Here is an 11,023-nt window from a genome sequence, read left to right as displayed (position 1 = left end):
TTGAAGGTGTTTTCGAGAAAAGAGAAAAATCAAATAAGTAAATCTCATTGTGTAACTACTGAATCACATCTGTATTGTTGGAAGTATGGGGCACACCTATCCATTGAAACACTAGATATGAGTCTGCGTCGTCAAACTATAGCCCACAAACGGGGGGTGGTGATAGACACGCTATCTGGGGACATGACACGACTCAGCATGAGACCAGAACCGACATGCAATATCCGAGAGTGAAATAATACTTCTCTCGTGACTGAATTGTGATTAACATGACGATTGTCTTTAATAATAATCATAATAATAGATAAACACGCGTAGCTCACACAGGTCCATGTACACATGGTGTGGTTTAAGTATTCAATAACGCCGATGAAGGTATCCATGTCAGCCTCGACATACGCTTTGTTGGGCATACCATGAGGCGATCCTTATCGCCAGCAGCATGGCATGTACATGACGCGACACACTCGCACAAGGTACTAGGACACCTGATGCAGGTAAGACAGCAATGTCCTTTTTCAACATTGATTCTACAAGCAATTTTTTTAATGCCCCGAGAAATGTTTGCACTGATAAATAGTAAAACAATAATAATAATTGTCCACAGAGTTGAGATATCCGAAATACATACATTCTCGTTCATATTCCTGTTGTTTAGACGATCAAATGGTGTTCTGTGTAGTATCATTTCGCCCGACATGTCAGCACCGTGCCCGTGGTCATGGGTTTCACAGAAGGGCTTTCCTCCAACATAGTGCTGATACATCGTGATGTAAGTGAAATTAAACCCAAGTCACTCACTTTCAGACACCATGCGCACCTCCGGATCCAGACTGGAGGACATCTATACTTCCTGTCAAGTATCCAGATATCGCTTACTCTTCATACTGCTGACAGTCCTGGGCATATTTCTCATCATTACTGTAATCAACGAAAGCACGTCTACTGCAACCTTTCACGATGAAGACGTGTCCAACTCATATGACCCCAGTTGGTCCGAAAGGTCGAAAGGCAACTGGTCAGTTCTGGGCACAGGGATGGTGATGAGACGGCAGATGAAGACCTGGAACGTCCTGGACAGCCTATGTGCCACAAATGACACTCTCATACCCGTGAACGTGTCCACCCCTGCTGGAAATGTCGTAATGTATGTACATGATGAAGATGACGAAGTTGCGTATGAGCAGAAAGATAAACAGATCTTGACACCTGTACTAAAACTCATGTGGAAGAACAAAGACATGAGTTTCATTGACATCGGTGCCAACACAGGCCTGTGCAGTTTGGTCGTAGCTGCACTTGGAAACCCCGTTGTTGCTATTGAACCATTCCGTGACAATATTCCAAGGTTCTGCCAAGGAATTCTGGACTCGGACTTGGTTGGCAGATGCTACATTGTCACCAACGCACTATGGGATTCGAACAGAATGGTTAAAGTGACACCAGCTTTAGGAAAATTTAATCACAATTACAAGGTATTGCCATACCCAAATCGAAAAGGTGACACGACGAACACGATTCTTCTCTCGGAGTTGCTCGATCAGTTCCCTATGACGAAAACAGGGATACAGATAGGCTCTCATGACAACGTGACCCGCGTGTTGGCAGGAGGTGTAAAGCTGTTCGATGTAGTGGATGTTGTGTTTGTACATGTAAACTGGCACTATGTACTCCAAAAACAGCAGGACAAGTTCGTCCTCAATTTTCTGAAAAGCCGCGGATATAGATCGTATGGCTATTGGAGGGATTTCACTCTGCTGGACGACCAGCCTGACACATGGCCCCAGTATGTCTTTTTTATGAAAGATGGTGAGGACAGCCCATCGGGCAAAAAGCAGAAATATGTGGGAAAGAAGGACAAGGGTCATTATGCCAATAATGACGAGGATGACGATGGTGACTACGATGGCAAAGACGACAACAACGACTACGATGAATACAAAGAATACGATGATTACGAGGACTACGTAGACTACGATGATTACGAAGACTACATGGATTATGAAGGTAGTGGTTTAGAAGAGGGGAGCATCTGGTCTCGGATGATACAGTCGAAAGTTGGGAGCGTTGTTGCAGATTCAAGGATAGACTATGACGATCTCGAAGACTATAACGATGACGATGACGACGACGACGACGACGTAGAAGAGGAAGACGCCACCTGGTGGCGCTACACTGACACAGACGTCAGAGATGGAGGACATGGACCTCTGACTAGAAGACGATAAAGGACATACAGGATGCTGTATTTAAAGCAAGGCCGCTGCAGGAAGGCTTTGATATTTCAACAGCTAAAATGATTGACAATATTTATAGCTCTAGGTCTAGTAACAGTTGTAGAATATGATGTTTTATTGATTGACAATATTTATAGCGCTAGGTCTAGTAACAGTTGTAGAATATGATGTTTTATTGATTGACAATATTTATAGCGCTAGGTCTAGTAACAGTTGTAGAATATGATGTTTTATTGATTGACAATATTTATAGCTCTAGGTCTAGTACCAGTTGTAGAATATGATGTTTTATTGATTGACAATATCTATAGCTCTAGGTCTAGTAACAGTTGTAGAATATGATGTTTTATTGATTGACAATATTTATAGCTCTAGGTCTAGTTACAGTTGTAGAATATGATGTTTTATTGATTGACAATATTTATAGCTCTAGGTCTAGTAACAGTTGTAGAATATGATGTTTTATTGATTGACAATATCTATAGCTCTAGGTCTAGTAACAGTTGTAGAATATGATGTTTTATTGATTGACAATATCTATAGCTCTAGGTCTAGTTACAGTTGTAGAATATGATGTTTTATTGATTGACAATATTTATAGCGCTTGGTCTAGTAACAGTTGTAGAATATGATGTTTTATTGATTGACAATATCTATAGCTCTAGGTCTAGTTACAGTTGTAGAATATGATGTTTTATTGATTGACAATATTTATAGCTCTAGGTCTAGTTACAGTTATAGAATATGATGTTTTATTGATTGACAATATCTATAGCTCTAGGTCTAGTTACAGTTGTAGAATAAGATGTTTTATTGATTGACAATATCTATAGCTCTAGGTCTAGTTACAGTTGTAGAATATGATGTTTTATTGATTGACAATATTTATAGCTCTAGGTCTAGTTACAGTTGTAGAATATGATGTCTTATTGATTGACAATATTTATAGCTCTAGGTCTAGTTACAGTTGTAGAATATGATGTTTTATTGATTGACAATATTTATAGCTCTAGGTCTAGTAACAGTTGTAGAATATGATGTTTTATTGATTGACAATATTTATAGCTCTAGGTCTAGTTACAGTTGTAGAATATGATGTTTTATTGATTGACAATATTTATAGCTCTAGGTCTAGTAACAGTTGTAGAATATGATGTTTTATTGATTGACAATATTTATAGCTCTAGGTCTAGTTACAGTTGTAGAATATGATGTTTTATTGATTGACAATATCTATAGCTCTAGGTCTAGTAACAGTTGTAGAATAAGATGTTTTATTGATTGACAATATCTATAGCTCTAGGTCTAGTTACAGTTGTAGAATATGATGTTTTATTGTCCCTGACGTTATGCATTACACGAAGTAGCAACATGTGATACGATATCAGCTACTTCTTTATTTGTCTGATATGACTGAAGAGGTTTAATAAAAGTGTATCGGGATGATGTTGCGTATATCATGCATGTCTGCCAGGGATGCATTTTAGTTATCTTGCCTTTCAGTTTATTGCCTACATGCATCGCCTCATTTTAATACCGAATAATGGCGTTGTATTAAGCACTGTGTTTTAGCGTCTGCCCCGGAGGCCGGAAGGACGGTCGCTCGATCCCTTGGCCCTGGCGTTCGACATTAAGGGGGAAAAACCAAGGGCTGGCTGCCTCTAAGACAGTATAATGCCTCTGAGTTGGCTACACATGTGAAGGTATCTCAGTGGGCTAGTACTATAAAACCGACATAAATCTGGACAAGTACAAGCAGCCATACACACACGTGCATTCGGGTCACTATAAAAGTGAAACATTCATGAACGCCACCTTAAACCCCACCTCATGTCACCTCCCACCTCATGTCACAGCGTGAAAGCTTCGAGTAGTGAGAAAAGTGCTAAACAGGTAAAACATGATCAGAGGGGAGGCAAACGGTAAACACTGATCAGAGTGGGGCTAAAGGTGAAAATTGTTCAGAGTGGAGGATAAAGGTGAACACTGATCAGAGGAGAGGCTGAAGGTAAACGCTGATTAGAGGAGAGGCTGAAGGTAAACGCTGATCAGAGGAGAGGCTGAAGGTAAACGCTGATTAGAGGAGAGGCTGAAGGTAAACGCTGATCAGAGGGGAGGCTGAAGGTAAACACTGATCAGAGGAGAGGCTGAAGGTAAACACTGATCAGAGGGGAAGCTAAAGGTAAACACTGATCAGAGGAGAGGCTAAAGGTAAACACTGATCAGAGGGGAGGCTGAAGTTAAACGCTGATCAGAGGAGAGGCTGAAGGTAAACACTGATCAGAGTGGGGCAATTAGCATAAACCCTACTCACTCACAGTGGCGATGGACACCGCATAAATTGATAAGAGATGATACTACATCCGCGTTTGAGTCAGCCTTCCGTGGCAGGAAGCATTACACAAGCAACGGCATGCTGTAAATAATCGAGTCTAGACTAGGCAAACCAGTGGGACAACCCAGTCATCTGCAGAACGACAGTCTGGCCACCGGAACCAACTGTGACACCCTTTACTACCACCAACAGGGTGCTGGGGGCAATCTCTGACCAGGGACCCCCTGGGGAGGGGATGCTGACGGTTAACACTGGTAACATTTAGAAGACTAATGTTAAACACAAATGCGAGATGGGATTTACTGTCAACACAAATCACAAAGAGGCGACTAACGGGATCGGGTGGTCAGGCTCGCTGACTTGGTTGATGCATGATGCACTGGATTGTCTGGTCCAGACTCGATTATTTACAGACCGCGTCATATAGCAGGAATATTGCTGAGTGCGGCGTTAAACAACAAACCAACAAACCAACAACAAAGAGGTTTCGGCCAATGATCACAGAGGCAAAAGCCAGATCGAAACTTGAAACACTATAGGTAGTCATGTTGGGTCGCTCTGGAAACATTGCACATTGTATGCCCGGAAGAATGGAAGTTGACTCTGCAAGCTCATCTCATTACATGAAGATCCGTTATGAAACAAACACCATGGAAATAAACTTGTAACAGCCAATGTTGCATAGAAACTGTTGGATAAATTTTAGGGACCTACCACTTAATATTTTGAGGAGTTGTTGGGGTTGGGGTTTGAGACGTTCAAAACGCGTAACTTGACCCGTTGAATGAGTGAGTGAGTATGGTTTTACGCCGCTGTCAGCAATATTCCAGCAATATCACGGCGGGGAACACCAGAAATGGGCTTCACACATTGTACCCATGTCGGGATTCGAACCCGGGTCTTCGGGGTGACGAGGGAATGCTTTAACCACTATGCTACCCGACCGTCCCCCCTTGAATGAAGTAGCTGTACAATTATTTAAAAAACGTTTCGTAACACCATGTCCAGCCAACAATGTATCTTTTTCGGTAACCTCTGCCTGTCTTCTTCTCTAACGCATTCTCAAATATTCATTCTATCCTGCCAAGTTACATTGGAAAGGTAATTAGTAGCGTTTCCTTGTCAACAACCCAGATGGCGGGAACGTATGGGGATTTATTTCTGTGCGTATGACACGTCTGTCGGCAGACCGTGTGGTGTCTCCCGAACGACGTTGCCAGATATAAATTGCTTCGTGTGTCATGGGCTTTGTGCTAGTTGTAGCACAATATCAGAATACACACATATCTGTCGGCAGACCTTATGGTGTCTCCAGATCGATGTTGCCAAATATAAATTGCTTCGTGTGTCATGGGCTTTATGCTAGTCGTAGCACAATATCAAAATACACAAAGAAACCATGTCGGAATAATGCGACTTGACTGTATAACACTGATTTATCATCCGTGTGATACATGAATCTAGGACACGCGTACATGTGTCTCGCCCATCTCATTCAGGATTGGTTGACAATACACAGGGAAAAACAACTTATCGTATAACCGGTAGCAAGGGGACGTGCAGATTTGTATCAGAACTCATATACGATATTTTTTAAAACGGATATTTGACAATTGAGGTCGCTAGATGGAAGAAAATAAAATTATTTTATACTTCCTCTTGCGATTCGTCATACTTCGTTGTGTAAATTTTTTTAAAGGTTTTAATAGCGAATACACTGCTTGTCATTGTTTTTCACATTTCATTTTGTTGAGTCGGCGGATTCGTAAATATTAAACGTCAACCAGAATACCCATTCGTAAATATTGAACGTCAATCAGAAAACCCATCGTTAATATTGAACGTCAACCAGAATACCCATTCGTAAATATTGAACGTCAACCAGAATACCCATCGTAAATATTGAACGTCAACCAGAATACCCATCGTAAATATTGAACGTCAACCAGAATACCCATCGTAAATATTGAACGTCAACGAGAATACCCTTTCGTAAATATTGAACGTCAACCAGAATACCCATTCGTAAATATTGAACGTCAACCAGAATACCCATCGTAAATATTGAACGTCAACCAGAATACCCATTCGTAAATATTGAACGTCAACCAGAATACCCATCGTAAATATTGAACGTCAACCAGAATACCCATCGTAAATATTGAACGTCAACCAGAATACCCATCGTAAATATTGAACGTCAACCAGAATACCCATTCGTAAATATTGAACGTCATGTCCGCCGAAAGATGTCCATTGGGCGTAGATATATATACTCTTCAAAAAAAGAAACTTGACATAGATGTTAAACCACTTTTGCCAAATATCTAAAATAATTACATTAAATGAGAACCAAATAAGTCAAACAGAAAGATGATGTGTCTATAATTCGCGAAAACACATGCAAAGCACATAAACGTAGCGTTTGGGGATCAATTTTACAGCTTCATCCAAACGCAACCGCCTGTAAAAAACGTGCAGCACAGGATCCTGCATTTAGGCATGCAGGCCCCCCTGCTGAATGGGTATAAAAATCCACATCAACGGCTGTTCATACAGTCCTTATAACGGCAGTAGAGGCGGTGACAGAATGCCAAGACTGAATGCAGCTCAACGGAACAACGCCATTGGGAGATAACAAGCTGGAGCAACTCAGCAAGAAGTGGCCAGGCACTTTGGCGTATCCAGACAGACAATCCCCGCACTGTGGACCCGATACAACAACACCAACAGAGTTGACGACAGACCTAGGTCAGGAAGACCAAGGGTGACAACCCAAGCACAAGATCGATACATCCGGCTCCGACACTTCCGAGACCGCACTACCACAGCCACGTCTACAACCACACAGATCCCTGGGGTACGCAGAATATCAGATCAAACGGTATGCAACAGACTGAGGGAGGCTTGACTTTTTGCACGAAGACCTGTTCGACGTCATGTATTGACCCCACGTCACCTGGCGGACCGTCTGCTTTGGTGCCAACAGAGGGTTAGATGGGCACGTGCAAGGTGGAGAAATGTACTGTTTACTGACGAGTCCCGTTTCCTACTCACACGTACTGATTGGCGCGTTACGCCCCCAACCGTGTGCAGCAGGTTGTCCCATTTGGCGGCGGGAGTGTCATGGTATTGGCCGGAATTCATCACGGTGGTAGGACGCCTCTCGTGCATGTGGCAGGTGCATTGACAGGTGTGCGTTACAGAGACTTGATCCTACAGCCTTACGTTCTTCCTCACGTCAACGTTCATGGCGGACAGTTCCAGCAGGACAACGCTCGACCGCATATTGCACGTGTTTGTCAGGACTTCTTACAGCACAACAACATCCAGACATTACCTTGGCCAGCCCGGTCACCAGATTTGTCCCCGCTTGAGCATCTGTGGGACGAGTTGCATCGACGCCTTCGCAGAAGGAATCCACCGCCCCAAACACTTCCGGCGCTTCTTGATGCACTTCAGCATGAATGGCAGCACATCCAACAGCGTGTTATTGACAACTTGATTGTATCTATGGGTCGTCGGTGTCAAGCGGTGATTGATGCGCGTGGTGGGCACAACCGATACTGACATTTTCTGTACCCCTGTGACATTAACTGTATCGTGTACGTGTGTCTGTCTAGGTGACACGATTAATATTTTGAACATTGTGTACATTGATCTTCAAACAGTGTTTCAATTATGGTTTCTGGGTCCTATTTTGAAACAATCGCATTATACATGTATTACATTTTGAAAGTCAGTGTCAAGTTTCTTTTTTTGAAGAGTATATATTGTGCACTGTGTTTCAACAATGTCAAGCTTCACGTGTAAATTGTTCATTCCCAGTGCGAGATGTTATGTTTAATTGTATAGGCGACAATAAGAGGTGCACGTTTGGACAATAAAATATGGTTAAAACAAATATAAAACTACACCAATCATACCATATTACATGTCTCTTATCCCGTAATGTGTGGTATATTATATACACTGCAAAAATCACAAGAAGCAATTATCACATGTTTTATATTTGTATTGTTTAGGATGTTACAATTAAATATATCTGTTTCTTTTGAGTGATTGAGTGAATATTGTTTAACGCCGCATCAACAATCGTCTAGCTATTGTTCCCTTGGATAATGCCTCACATTTAACCAGGGAAGTGAATATGAGCGTCCCGTTATCTTGTAGATTGTTATCGTCATCAGTGAAATGACACACACATAAATCCTATTGTTAAATACTATACTGTTTGTATGTAAAATGATCAACATGTATTTCTGATATTTGATAAGAGCTTGATTTCATGGAATAAATCAAGGCTGCCATGTGTGCATGTATATTTTTATATGCGATGTGCTCTTGTGATACATTCTCCTATAATCCATAGGGTAGGAGAGTGGGGAGGTGGGGAGGTGGGTGGGGGTGGGAGAAGAGGATGTGTCTGTACAAGATGTTACTTTATACATGCTTCCCCAGAGCTCCATATCCAGGTAAGCTGTGACATAGGAATACTACATTTGTCAATCACCATAACCCACTTGAGTCGCCTTGCGTTCACAGATGTTTTTGCAGATCTTTTCTTACTGACTCGATGCATCCATCGTGTATACAAGAAGCCTACTGCAGTGAGTAATGCATAAATGTGCAACACCTCGCTAACTGCAAATTGTATCACCGTAATAAGTGAGTGAGTGGGTGATTGAGTCGCTTTTAACAATATTCCAGCAATATCACGGCGGGGGAAACAAGAAATGGGCTTCGCACATTGTACCCATGTCGAGAATCGAACCCGGGTCTTCGGCGTGACGAGCGAAAGCTTTAACCACCAGGCTATCCGATCGCCCCCTATCAATGTAATGAAGTGTTCATTTGACAATAATTTTAAAATGTCCACTTATTGGTTTGCAAAGTCCATTAGACGGGAAGAGATTAATAATGCACTTGATATCCAAACAAACTTTCCCATTCCCACTCAGTTGTCTCAAGAACTGGCATTAAGTGATGATTTAATGGGAAAGTGTCAGCTTGCAAAACAGTGTTTTGCGTAGCCAGGCCCCTAGCGTCATAAGGTTAATGAAGTCATGTTCGCCTTGATGCCAAAGGTTTTGTTTGTGTGTTTGTTTGTGTGTGTGTTTGTTTGTTCGTTTGTTTGTTTGTTTGTTTGTTTGTTTAACGCCGCACTCATGGCCCTGTCACACTACAACGTTTTAGAGTAACTTGCATTTAGTGTGCCAAAGACAGTTAGTACGCTGTCATACGTCGAGCTTTCATAGAAAAACCATAATATTGGCGTATCCATTGCGTATGCATAACGAGAGTTTACCGTATATGTAACTCATGTCTAACGTATTAGTACCGTATCACTGACTTATACATAATTTATGGCAGCGTATTAAAGCGTATTGCCAGCGTGTGTCCAGCGTGTTCAACGTATGGCCAGCGTATGCCCAGCGTATGAGTAACGTATGACTAGCGCGCTCAGCGTTGTGGAAAGGTGCCTAAAACGGGCCGAATGGGTAAAGTATATCTGGCGTATGTAAACTTATGTAGAGCGTACCTCTAACGTTTGCCTACCGTATAATTCTTACCTTCATACGTTCCCATACGCCGAAAATTTTGTGCAAGCACAAAAATGTTTTTAAGCCTCGGCGTACTCTCATCGTATACCAGCGTGCTTTCAACGTATACAACGTACACCTAACTTATCCATAGGGTGTTTCAGCGTTGCCGGCGTTTCGGCAAAACTTCTCACACGTCGCAATACGTCACTGCTACACGTTGTTGCGTGACAGGGCCATCAGCAATATCCCAGCTTTATAACGACGGTCTGTATATAATCGGGTCTTGACCAGACAATCCAGTGACTGACATCATGAGTATCGATCCACGCAATTGTGATACGATAACATGTATCAACCAATTCGGATGCCTGACTACCCGATCCCGTTAGTCGCCTCTTACGACTAGCATAGTCGCCTTTTACTGCAAGCATGGGTTGCTGAAGACCTATTCTACCCCGGATATTCACGGGTCCCATTGTAACGGTATCAGCATAAGTGAATAATATATACTAAGGTTAACCCAATATTTCATATGTTGGGCACATATGATCATCTTGCTTCATATGAAATAATTCCCGAATAATTCCCGTTTATATCGGGAAACATACGTAATCCGGTCCTAGCATACATTTCCTACTGTATTTGCGATGGTTTCAGTGGTGCAAATCCCGGCTTTTGGTCCTGTGATACGTTTCACATTTTCGACCCCACTGTTACATTTCATGGAAATATATTCCTCGGTTGCATTATTTCCCGAAAAGTAATTCTTTTGAGGTAACGGCAGTAAAATAAGAGCGATCGAAACATGAAAATGAAACGCGGCACCAAAGCTATTGTATTGGGCGTGACAGTGAACTAGCTGATAGGGAAGTGATGTTGCATGAACATAAAAGATGACACTTATC

General features: G+C 42.0%; 1 protein-coding gene and 1 long non-coding RNA gene across 2 annotated transcripts; both read left to right on the top strand.

Moving 5' to 3' along the window:
- The first annotated feature begins 440 nt into the window (after nt 1–440).
- LOC124145011 lies at nt 441–2,955 on the top strand. The gene is made up of 2 exons (XM_046514644.2): nt 441–497; nt 808–2,955. The coding sequence occupies exon 2, from the start codon at nt 813–815 to the stop codon at nt 2,226–2,228; it is 1,416 nt and encodes a 471-aa protein (XP_046370600.2). The 5' UTR covers nt 441–497; nt 808–812; the 3' UTR covers nt 2,229–2,955.
- A 141-nt stretch (nt 2,956–3,096) lies between these two features.
- On the top strand, nt 3,097–3,727 carry LOC125372384. The gene is made up of 2 exons (XR_007218107.1): nt 3,097–3,482; nt 3,541–3,727. It is a non-coding gene; the product is annotated as an uncharacterized LOC125372384 (long non-coding RNA).
- Nucleotides 3,728–11,023: the final 7,296 nt, after the last annotated feature.

The sequence above is a fragment of the Haliotis rufescens genome, unplaced genomic scaffold (genome assembly GCF_023055435.1).
Source record: "Haliotis rufescens isolate VD_foot unplaced genomic scaffold, xgHalRufe1.0.p SCAF_1, whole genome shotgun sequence".
Taxonomy (NCBI): domain Eukaryota; kingdom Metazoa; phylum Mollusca; class Gastropoda; order Lepetellida; family Haliotidae; genus Haliotis; species Haliotis rufescens.
Note: the sequence above shows the minus strand (reverse complement) of the source record. Positions and strands in the feature narration are given on the sequence as shown.

Coding starts and splice junctions, on each gene's coding strand:
- LOC124145011 (XM_046514644.2), top strand. CDS start 813: ATGCGCACCTCCGGATCCAGACTGGAGGACATCTATACTTCCTGTCAA.